General features: G+C 42.1%; 1 protein-coding gene across 1 annotated transcript in view; it reads right to left on the bottom strand.

Annotated features, from left to right (window-relative positions):
• Positions 1 to 11,347, bottom strand: part of PLXNC1 (plexin C1) — a gene marked incomplete at its 5' end in the record, with an annotated part of 215,740 nt that overhangs the window by 86,900 nt on the left and 117,493 nt on the right. Inside the window, 3 exons of the mRNA XM_027855804.1 lie at positions 3,354 to 3,457; positions 3,712 to 3,813; positions 11,244 to 11,347. Of these exons, the coding sequence (XP_027711605.1) occupies positions 3,354 to 3,457; positions 3,712 to 3,813; positions 11,244 to 11,347 (310 nt within the window). The remainder of the gene's footprint in view (positions 1 to 3,353; positions 3,458 to 3,711; positions 3,814 to 11,243) is intronic.

The raw sequence follows: 11,347 nt of genomic DNA on the forward strand, positions 1-11,347 counted from the left end.
TGGCCAGTTCCAGTTGGTCAATGCAGCTCCTTCCTCCTCCCCTCTCCTCTCCTTCTTCCTCTGTCCATGAAAAGTACAATACCCTTACCTAAGGTGCTCTGCCCAGAGGAATGTAAATTTCTGATCACTGTTCTTTATTTTTATTTCTGGTCTTTCTTTGTAGCCCCAGTGCTTAGGACAATGCCCCGGCATACAGTAGGTAATTCATAGATGCTACCTGACTTGACTGTGGTGCTTCTGTATTAGCTTTAGGATCAAATACAAACCCTGTGTTTTAGAAGGCCTTTCTTCCTCATCAGGTCCAAGCCAGGCTTTTTAGATTTTTCACGTTACTCCCTTTCACACACTTCATGTTCTAGCCAAACTGTCCTGCTTACTGTCCCTCACACAAGGGTCAATCTCCCAGCCCATGCCAGGCACACTCTCCTCCCTCATCTTAGTCGCTTGCTGTCACACGCCTTCAAAACTCAGATCAGGAGCAAGTTTCTGATCACCTTAGAGGCTAGTCTAGACCTGGGGCTATTTCTACCACATCATGCAGCCTTCCTTTACATTGAACCATAGCTGTAGTTCTCTTCCTCCCTCCTCCATTCTTTCTTCCTCCTCTTCCTTTCTCTCATTTGTTTCTGTCTCTCATCCTCCTCCTCTTTTTGTCTCTCTCTCTCTCCCCCTCCATCTCTCTCTTTCACTCTCCCTTCTCCCTTCCCCCTCCATCTCTTTCCTCCCCTCCCTCCCTCCTCTCTCTCTCTCCCTTTCTCTCCTCCCCCTCTCCTTCTCTCTCTCTGTCTTGCTCTCTCCCCTTCTCTCCCTTTCTTTCCCCTTCTCTCTCTCTCTCCCTCCCTTTCTCTCTCCCCCTTTCTCTCCCCTTCTTTCTCTTTGCCCCCTTTCCCTCTCTCTCCTTCCTCTCTCTCTTTCTCTTTCCTCTCTCTCTCTGTCTCTCCCCCTTCCTCTCTCTCTCTCCCCCCTTCTCTCTCCTTCCTCCCTGTCTCTCTTCCTGTCTCTCTCTCCCTCCCTCTCTCTCTCTCTCTCTCTCTCTCTCTCTCTGGCTTTCCTGATTTTCCCCCCAACAAATGTATGCTGTTTCTTGGTGTTCTTCCTTAATGAGCTAGACTGGCTTCTATTTTTTCTGCTGGTCCCAGGGGGCTTCCAGGATTATGCACTGCCCTCTGTTAAATCAGCTCGCTTTCTTACGCCTCTTCCTGTTCTGCCTAATCACCAGTATGGTGTATCCATCCCTGTGCCCTCTGAACTAATAAGCTTTTCTGCAGGTTAGAGATTGCCTTCCCAGTCATTTCTTCATCTTGCTTTTAGGTGACTAAATAAGGGGAAACCTAGGCAAATATATTACTGGGGTCACAGAATCAGATCTAAAGCATTCTCATTAGCTGCCCAAATCAAAAGAGTTCCTGGGGAGGACAGGAAACTCTGTCATTCTATTGCTATTAAATTCTTAACAGGGACCTCAGATATTTGAGAGACAGTGACGAGGATGCAATGCCAGGAGAGGGCTTTCAGTCATTCCTTAATTCATTTGCATTTATTAAATGCCTAATATTTGCCATGGACCATGTTAGGCACTGAGAATCCAAAAAAAAAAAAAAAAACCAACCACCCCACAATACTCCCTGTCTTCAGAGTGCTTACATTCTGCCATCTGGAGAGGAGGGGAAGGAAGGGAGAGGGAAGGAGGAGGGGAAGAGGAGAGGGTGGCAAGAGACAGGTCCATAAACCCTACTTTCTTCTGCTACCCAATACTCTAGCTCAGACATGTCAAAAACATTCTCTGAGTTAGATTAAAATGTAACTAGGAAATACTTAACAAAATAAATGAAAACATAACAAAACATAGATAATGTATTGAAAACTAAGTCAATATGTGTTCCACAGGTGCCCCCCTCCTTTCTATTTCAGTTCTGATAACACTCTCTAGCCTGTCAAGGTATTTTTTTTTTTATGTCATTCCTTCCTATATCCAAGAACCATTTATTAAGCACCTAATATATGCTAGGCACGAACAATAGAAACAAAATCACAAAAAGTCCTTCCCTTTAAAGAGATTTCATTCTACTGGGGGAAATACTATGTCCATGTGCACAGAAAACTGAATATGCAAAGTAATTTATGAATGGGAGGCTCCTAGAGCCTGAGATGAGTGGGCAAGGTAGAAATTTGCTGCCTGTTGGGGGTGTCACTTGAGCTGAGCTATGAGGAAAGCTAGGAATCCTAAGAGATGTGGGGGGGGCATTCTAGGCATGGGACCCAACTTTGGTAATGGCACAGAAATGAATAGTAGGAGCCATATGTCATTCCCTATGGCTGGTGATGAGGGGACATGTTAGAAAAATAAGTGGAAGAACTGATAAGCTAGGAAAAACACCAAGCCAAAAAAAAAATCCTGAACAGGAGCAAAAGGTCGAAGGGTTACTGGTGCCCCTTTCATCCAAAGATCCATCACTAGAAAAACCTAATATGGGTGGTTTATGGAGGCGGCCCGGCCTCTGGAAGCTTGCCTCATACATCCTATGGCTCAAATCTAGAATTATGGCGAGGCTGAAAAGTGTTTACTGCACATGTCTGGGCTTCTGGCCAAGAGCGGCTTAGGAGCATTTGACAAGCTTGCATTTGGCATGGGCCGGACATTACAGCAGATAAAGGGATGTTTCTGAGAAACAGCCTTCGGGAGCTCCCATTCACCTTGACAGGGCAGTGGATGGAGCACTGGACCTAGAGTCAGCAAGACTCATCTTCGTGAGTTCAAATCCGGCCTCAGACACTTACTGGTCGTGTGACCCTGGGCAAGTCACTTCACCCTGTTTGCCCCAGTTTCCTCATCTGTCAAATGAGCTGGAGAATGGCAAACCACTCCAGTATCTTTGCCAAGAAAACCCCCAAAAAGGGGTCACAGAGAGTCAGATGTGACTGAAACAACTAAACAACTACAAAAATGCAAATGTTTTATAAAGTGCTTTGAAGATTTGCTGAGCTCTTCACAAACTTGACCTTCACAACAATCTATTATTATCCTTATTTTACAGATTAGGAAACAGAGGCAAACAGAGGTTAAGTGACTTGCCCAAGGTTACACAGATAGTAAAGCATCTGAAGCCAGATTAGAACTCAGTTCTTCGCGACTTCAGGTCCAGGGCTCTATTCTTTGTACCACTTAGCTGCCTATTGATACAATTAATAACCGTGGCTCCCAGGTCAGTTCAAAGTATGCCCCTCTTCCGTGCAAAACACATTATCTGCAACCTCCTGTGGAAAAACAACACTAGGAACCTTTACATTAGCAATGCCCCTCCTTGTTACTATTCCAGACTCAGCCTTTCAAACATTGATCAATGTTCGTTTACCTCAGGGAAGAAAGTTCTCAGAGCAAAGTGTTTGTAGTCCAGAAAGGGAACTGTGCCAAAGCTATCTACCACATCCAATTTATCCATCTGCAGCTCAGCAAATCCTGCAAAAACAGAACCCCAAGAGCAAGATATTAAAACTCAACAAACAGGAGACATGCTCTCAGAGCTGTCCGTCTAATGCTAACCACGACCTCAGTGCTTGTTAAAGAAAAGCATGAGATAATCACGGCGGGTAGTGGGGCCCAAACACTGCTACGCTGTCTTCTGACTCTATGCAAAAACTTAACTCATCTCTGCATCTGTCTCTGGGTCAGAAACGGAGGGCTGCCTTTTGAAAAGGAATAGATGAGCTTACCATCCCGGATCTCTTTGCGAAGCTCGCTTTCCAGGAGTTCCAGCTGTTGGCTCTGTTTGCGACTCAGTTCCTTCGATTTGTACCTGGTGACAACGACGGCAACTATGAAAAAAGAAAAAAAAAAAAAACAGACATTGATATAAGATTCAAATACCTAGCCAATCACTGTTTGAATGGGGACAGTCATTTTAATTTCTTAGTGCCTCAGTTTCATTATCTAGAAGAAGAAATGTGGTCCCTTCTAGACTTCATAGTTTGTGGTTCTATGAAAAAAGTATAATTCCTAAAGAATGAGGAAAGAATAAAGAATGATGTAGCTGAGGAGGATTTTTATTTTTTTTAAGCTCTCATAGAGCGTAAGCTGCTTTAGGACGAGGACTATTTTGTTTCCATCTTTGTATTCTCAGTGCCTTGAACATAGTGGGTGCTTAATAAATGTTTGTTGACATGAATTGAATGAATATTTATAAAAAAGGGACCGGAAAGGAATAAGCGTTTTTATAGTGCTTATATGTGTCAGGCACTGTGCTAAGCATTTTACAATGTTCTCATTTGAGAATCACAACCACCCCGTGAGGTACATGCTGTTATTATCTCCATGAGACAAGTGAGGCAAAGAGTGGTTAAGTGACTTGCCCAAGGTCACACAGCTAGTAAGTGTCTGAGGCTGCATTTGAATTCGGGTTTCCTGACTCCAGGCCCAGTGCTCTATAACACTGTACCATCTAGACCCCCAAAAAGCTCTAAAGAAAGACTTAAAATTCCCCTGGAGGGGGAAACCTGAAAAGTAAACAGGAAAAAATCTTATATGGTCAAAGTTCAAGATTTCTTGACATCAATCAAGTAGTTGCTAGGTGTTAGGCACTCTGCTAAGATGTGGACACAGTCTTTTACAATGCTTGCCCTGAAGGAATATTTCTTCCTCTCCTTTGTACTCCTTTTCTCCTTCCCCTCCCTTTCCCTTCCTTTCTATTCCTTTTCCTCTCCTCTCTTCTTTTCTCCTCTCTTACTGCCCCTCATTGACTGATCCCACTTCAGATCAGCATGGACCTGCTTTCTTTATGACCTGGATCACTTTGCTCCAACTTGGTTAGCCTGGTGGCCCCCTATTCCCAGGACTCCACCATACTGGTGCTGGATTTAATGTGGAAAACCAATGACTTAGCCCACTGTAGCTTAGAACTCTTGATCCCTGATTCACCAGTTTGAGCCTCCCCAGTAACAGAGATCACAGGCATGTGCCACCGTAACTGTAAACCTTAACATTCTTTTTATTTTACTTAATAGCATTTTTCCAATTATATATAAAGATAATTTTCAACATTCATTTCTGTAAGATTCTGAATTCCAAATTTCTTTCTCCCTCCCTTCCCCCTCCAAGACAGCAAGTAATCTGACATAGATTATACATGTACAATCATGTTAAACACATTTCCACATTAGTCATGTTGTGAAAGAAGAATCAGAACAAAATGGAAAAACTATGACAAAAGAAAAAAAAGTGAAAATATTATGCTTCGATCTGCATTCAGACTCCATAGTACTTTCTCTGGATGTGGATAGCATTTTCCACAACAAGTCTTTTGGAACTGCTGAGAAGAGCTAAGTCAGTCATAGCTGACCATTGCCCAATGTTGCTGTTGCTATGTACCATGTTCTCCTGGTTCTGCTCACTTCACTTAGCATCAAGAACTTAACATTCTAATGGAGGAACTTGCTAATTAAGAAAAAAGGACCAGGTCCTGGCAATTTAATATTTCTTTACTCCTTCCCAAAACATTTTTAAGGACCACCTAGGAAAATAAAATCATGCTGATTATGATGGAAATTCCTTCCATTCTTGTGAATGATAGCAGTCAGATTTTGAATTCTAGTTACATCTCCAAAAGTACAATTTGAAAACATTAGACACTGAAAATATTGCTAGTGGGTATTATTACAGGTCCATCTTTTTCACACCCATCATCTGTCTACCTATGTTGTTTTATCTGCTGGCTGACAGTCATGTGACAACATTACAGTCTTGAAAAAATCAGCAGTGAGTATCAAACAAAGGACAACCAAAACCATGTGATGGCTGGGAGCTGGAGGCAAGTCGTTACAAATAAGGAATGATGGAGAAGTGGAATATAAGATGTCATCAGAAAAAAAAAAAAGGAGAAGATCAGTTAGTCACAAGGCAAAAGTGAGGCATACTACTATCCTTGTAATGTCAATAGAAGGGAAGGAAAGTGCCTAGCTCATTGAGTGGAGCCCCCCTGGGAACTTCTGGAAGGACATGGAGAAGAGGCCACAAGATGGGTAGGCATGAATGAGTTGTCATGTTTCTTTGGAGAAACACCTACATGGATGAGACCACAGTTCCATCTGAATAGAGTCTTTCCCTTCAGCAATCAGCTCTAAGTAACATTCTAAGGCATTTTCATTTCTTTTGAGGAGAAGGGTGGTATAGGAGGCGGAGAACTGACCTTGGGACCAAGAACACCTGGGTTCAAGTCTGACCTCTGACACATACTGGTTGTGTGATCCTGGCCAAGTTCCAGAGGAGGTGCCAACTTACATTGGTAGAGAGAGAGTGCTCCCTATATAAAAAAAAATTATATGTATAGTCCCTATCTGTAATCCATTTACCTCTCTTAGAGAACCCGAAAGAAAAGGGAAAAGAAAAAAGAAAAGGGAAAAGAGACCGTTTTATAGTTTCTGTAATTATTCACAAATCTATCTATATATCTATCTATATCTACATAAAATTTCAAACATAGAAGATGGATCAATTACAATTTATACTCTTGTGTATCTTTTTATTCTAGCCAAGGTAGGGAAATGTGGCTTGGAGCACCCATAAGCAGCTGGTGGGGCTCTTCATAATAGGAGTGACTAGTCATCTCAGAGAGGGACTTGTTGGAACTCACTACTTATGGAACACATGGAAAGAATGCTGACTTCAAAGTTGGAAGCCCTGAGATTGAATCCCAGATCGATGACTATTTGTGTGATGTTGGCCAAGTTATGTCACCTTCTAGCCTCAGTTTCCTCATCTGTCAAATGTTGGTTTGGACAAGATGACCTCCAAGGTCCCTTCCAGCTCTAAGTGGAGATGAGAATGGGCTATTGAGCGACATTTTGTCAGGGCCAGCCTGGGTGTTATTTAGCATTTGGATGAGTGGATCACAGATCTGGAGATTGAAGGGAATTCAGAGCTCGTTTAGCCATTTCATAGATGAAGAAATTGGGGATAATTGGTGCATGCCTGAGGTGGGATTTGAACCCAGGTGTCTTCTTGACTCTAAGTCCAGTCCATATGCCCCACTGCTGCCTCTGTGACCCCTGAGAGAACTTCCTTCACTGAAGGATGCATGCCCATCCTGTCGGACTCTTGCCTACGTCCTCCTCTACATTCATCAAGAGGACCCACTCAGTGTGCTGGGGGCAGGAGGAGGGAGGCACTTCCTTTATTTCTCTTGACATCTTGTCCATTTCCCCCTGTAAGTCGATCACAAAGAGGTCACCCAACAGTGGAGGGCTTTCTTTGATTTCTCTGATTATCGCAAGAATACCAAAATAATCACTTCGCAGCTAAATCACAGAAAGTCATATGATGTTCTGATAAGTTAAGTGACCTGCCTATGGTCACATAACTAGTAAACATCAGAAGGATTATTTGAACTCAGGTCTTCCTTCTTTTCCAAGTCTGGTGTGCTCTCCATAGTATCATGTGGCTTCTCTAAAATCAAGAATAGGCTAATTAAATCTCCTGATGGCAACAAGCTGTGTGGAATTGCCAGAAAGGGATTCAAATTTTTAAAAGCACCTTGATAAGTGGAAAAACAGATGGAGATAAGCTTGATGGAGATGAATTGTCAGTCTTTGCATAGGTCACTTTGGAAACATAAATAATCTTCACAAATGTGACACAGGAAAAGAAGAGATATTCATGAGTTGGAGAGAGAAGGGGATGAGGACAATGAATCACAAAGTGGAAATGAATACAGAATATAGCTGGCATCAAATAGGGAAGCCTAGTAATAGAAATGAAGAAAGAAAGAGAGAAAGAAAGAAAGGAAGGAAGGAAGAAAGAAAGAAAGGAAGAAAGGAAGGAAGGAAAAAAGAAAGGAAGAAAGAAAGGAAGGAAGAAGGAAGGAAGGAAGAAAGAAGGAAGGAAGGAAAGGAGGAGAGAGAGAAAGGAAGGAAGGAGAAAGAAGGAAAGAAAAAAGAGGTAGAAAGGCGAGAAAGAAGGAAAGAAAGAGAAAAGGAAAAGAAAGAATTTGTAACAAAAACAGAATTATGGAATTAGAACATAAGCTCTTTGAGGGCAGGGACTGTTCTTGCTTTTTCTTGGTATCACCCATGGTTAGCACAGTGCCTGACACATAGAAAGCTCTTAATAAATGCTTGGTGATTTCATTGACTGATTGATCGTTAATTGAATTAAGCATTTATGAGTTAATTCTACTTATTTCAACACTGATCTACATTCAGTTAGAATACTGTTGCAGGCTTTAGATGCCAGGTAGATAAGGGATATGGAAAACTTGGAGAAAGCCCAAAGATAAATTTTTATAAGGAAATAATAATAATCCCTGGTATCTACAACTTGGGGGAAGGCCTGTGAATGCACCCAGGTGGGTCCCTTGATGGAGGAAATACTGAACAGTGACAAGAGTCAAACAGGATGGGAAGGCACTGCCATCCATCTGTAGTGCTCTGCAGACATATTTGTTGAATGAATGTATGAGTGTACTGGAGAAGGAAATACCTATACCAAGGAGATCACAGACCCAACCAAGCATTAAAACACATGGCTTACAGTTTCCTCGACACTTTCACACATCCGTTATCTGTTACCATGCTGACAACCTCCCTGGGAGATAGGCAGGGCAGGTGTTTTAAACCCAAGGCAAAATGGACTCAGGTGATTTAGTCTAGAAGAGATATGGATGATGGCCTGGAAACAAATGCATTAATTCCATGGACAGGAATCACACAGGATGAGAAAGCGTGGGCACATTACTATCTGTATCAGTGGAGGCATATTTATCCCAGTTTGTCAGAAACATGGGCAAAAGTGAAGAAATTAATAACATCCACGTGAAAGTGTGAACTGGGACCCACCTATCACAACCACCTGTTTTAAGTGCTCAGAATGTAAGGAAATGCATCACACTCTTACTCATTAAGAAACACTTAATTTATTAATGATATCTTGGCTCCCCTGTTCATTATGTGTCTCATCTGGGCAAGTCACACCATGACCACTCTGGGCTTTGTCTACAAAAGCAGGAAATCTACTTAGGTGACACTAAAGTCCAAGCTGTGGAGAGAGCGCTGGGTTTCAAGTTGGGGTCCTTAGTTCAAATCCCAGCCCACCTGCGTGTGATCTTGGCAAAGTTACCTCATCTCTCCAGGCCTCAGTTTCTCTAAAATGAGGAATTGGGCCTGCATGGCTTCTGAGGTCCCTTCCAGTTAGAGATGTATGATCCCTCTGCCCCTAAATTCTATGATTTTCTTTTCTGTGGTTGTGGCTTTGCCTGTCTAAGCACCTATCCCAGTGCCTCGCACAAAACAGATGCTTCATCAATATTTGTTGGACTGGATTGGAATGAGAAGCGACAGATGAAATTGACAGGGAGTAGATGTTATTTCATTTTTTTCTTTCTTTTTTTAATTTCTTTTTTTAATTATTTTTAGTTTTCAACATTCACTTCCACAAGATTTTGAGTTCCAAATTTCTTCCCCATCTCGTCCCTCCCCCCAACCCAAGATGGTGTGCATTCTGAATACCCCTTTTCCTAATCTGCCCTCCTTTCTGTCTTCCCCCCCTTCTCTTATCCCCTTCCCCTTCAATTTTCCTGTAGGGCTGGATAGATTTCTATACTCCATTTCCTGTATTTCTTATTTCCCAGTTGCATGTGAAAACAATTTTTTTTTTAACTTTTGTTTTTAAAACTTTGGGTTCCAGATTTTCTCCCTTCCTCCCTCCCCACCCACCCTCATTGAGAAGGCAAGCAACTCGATATAGGTTATACATGTGTAGTCATGCAAAACACTTCCACAGTAGTCATGTTGTGAAAAACTAAGTATATTTCCCTTCATCCGATAGATGTCGATTTCAATGGAAGGCAAGAGGAAACAGACACATCTTCTTCTAGATAATAAATAAATGTTCTCTCCATCAAAGTCAGAGGATCAAATACCCTGAAGGGGAAAGGACCTTAGAAAACGCTGAATCCAACCTTTCCATCTTATAGACCGGGACACTTCAAGTGACTCATCCAAAGTTATATAGGTAGTAAGCGACAGACCCAGGCTGCGGGCCCACTCTACCATGTTACCGTCCTCTGACGGAGAGGACTGTGGGTTCTTGAAGATTATGCCAGGAGAACCCCTGGCAGGCCCTGCGTGTACTGGGTAGATTATCTTTGAAGGATTTAGAGAAAGACATAGACAAAAAGTACACAGAAGGGGGAAAGATGGGAGACTGAGAGACATTGACTGATATTATGATCAACCCCAATAAAATCATGGCTCCATCAAACAATCAGTGTTGGTTAAACAGGAGATGCATCAAGATAACTTCCTGGAAAGTTCAAACAAAAGAAGGCAATTTTTAAAAAATGCCACCCCCCAAATTCTGAACAACAGTCTTCATAACTGGTTTTTTTTTTATAGCTATGAAACATTTTTAGAAAATGTTCACAAAGCCATTGGTCTATCTGTTTTTATTTGCAAATGTTTTTAAATTGGATCATAGCTTTAGAACTGGGAGGGACCACAGAGGTCACTGAGCCCAACACTATCACTTTATAAATGAGGAAACTGAAGTCTAGAGAAATAATGACTTAGGCAAGGTCATACAGATAGTAATCGATGGAGGCAGGATCTGAACCAGGTTCCCTGACTACAGAGTCCATCCTCTTTCTTTTTTTTTTTTTTCGCTAGGCAATGGGGTTAAGTGACTTTCCCAGGGTCACACAACTAGTAAGTGTTATGTGTCTAAGGCCGGATTTGAACTCAGGTCCTCCTGACTTCAGGGCCAGTGCTCTATCCACTGCGCCACCTAGCTGCCCCTGCCCATGCTCTCTTTACTGTAACACTTGGCCTGTTATCTGGGAGTTCTCCATATCAACAAAATTACATGTCTAGCCCCTCTTTATAATCTATTCACTTTCTTCAGAGAACCCTAAAGAAAAGGGTATTCCTACAACGAGATCTACACTTTAGTAATAAAACAGTGAACAAAAAAAGTATATTCTTATATATGCAATGGGTTTTATACACACACACAGCCCAGTATTTCTTCCTTCCTTTCTTTCTTGTTTGCAAATAATTATGTAGTACAAGATGCATACAAGATAAACTGGAGATAAACAACATAGGGAAAGGCACTGGCATGAAAGGGGATCAGGAAAGGCATCTTTTCCTGTAAGTTAGCGTTTTAACTGGGACTTGAAGGAAGCCTGGGAACTCTGGGAGAAGAGCTCAGGAGGGAGAGAATTTCAGAATCTCTTTCAATAAATAAAGTTGTCACTTACCAAAAATGACAGTTACCAAGAGAACTGGAAGGACGATGAGAAAATACCAAGTAGACGGGACGGACTCCTGTTCAACATAGAGTTCCAAGTTTCCCAATTTGACC

This window comes from Vombatus ursinus, unplaced genomic scaffold (genome assembly GCF_900497805.2).
Source record: "Vombatus ursinus unplaced genomic scaffold, bare-nosed wombat genome assembly UNPS02011334.1, whole genome shotgun sequence".
NCBI lineage: Eukaryota > Metazoa > Chordata > Mammalia > Diprotodontia > Vombatidae > Vombatus > Vombatus ursinus.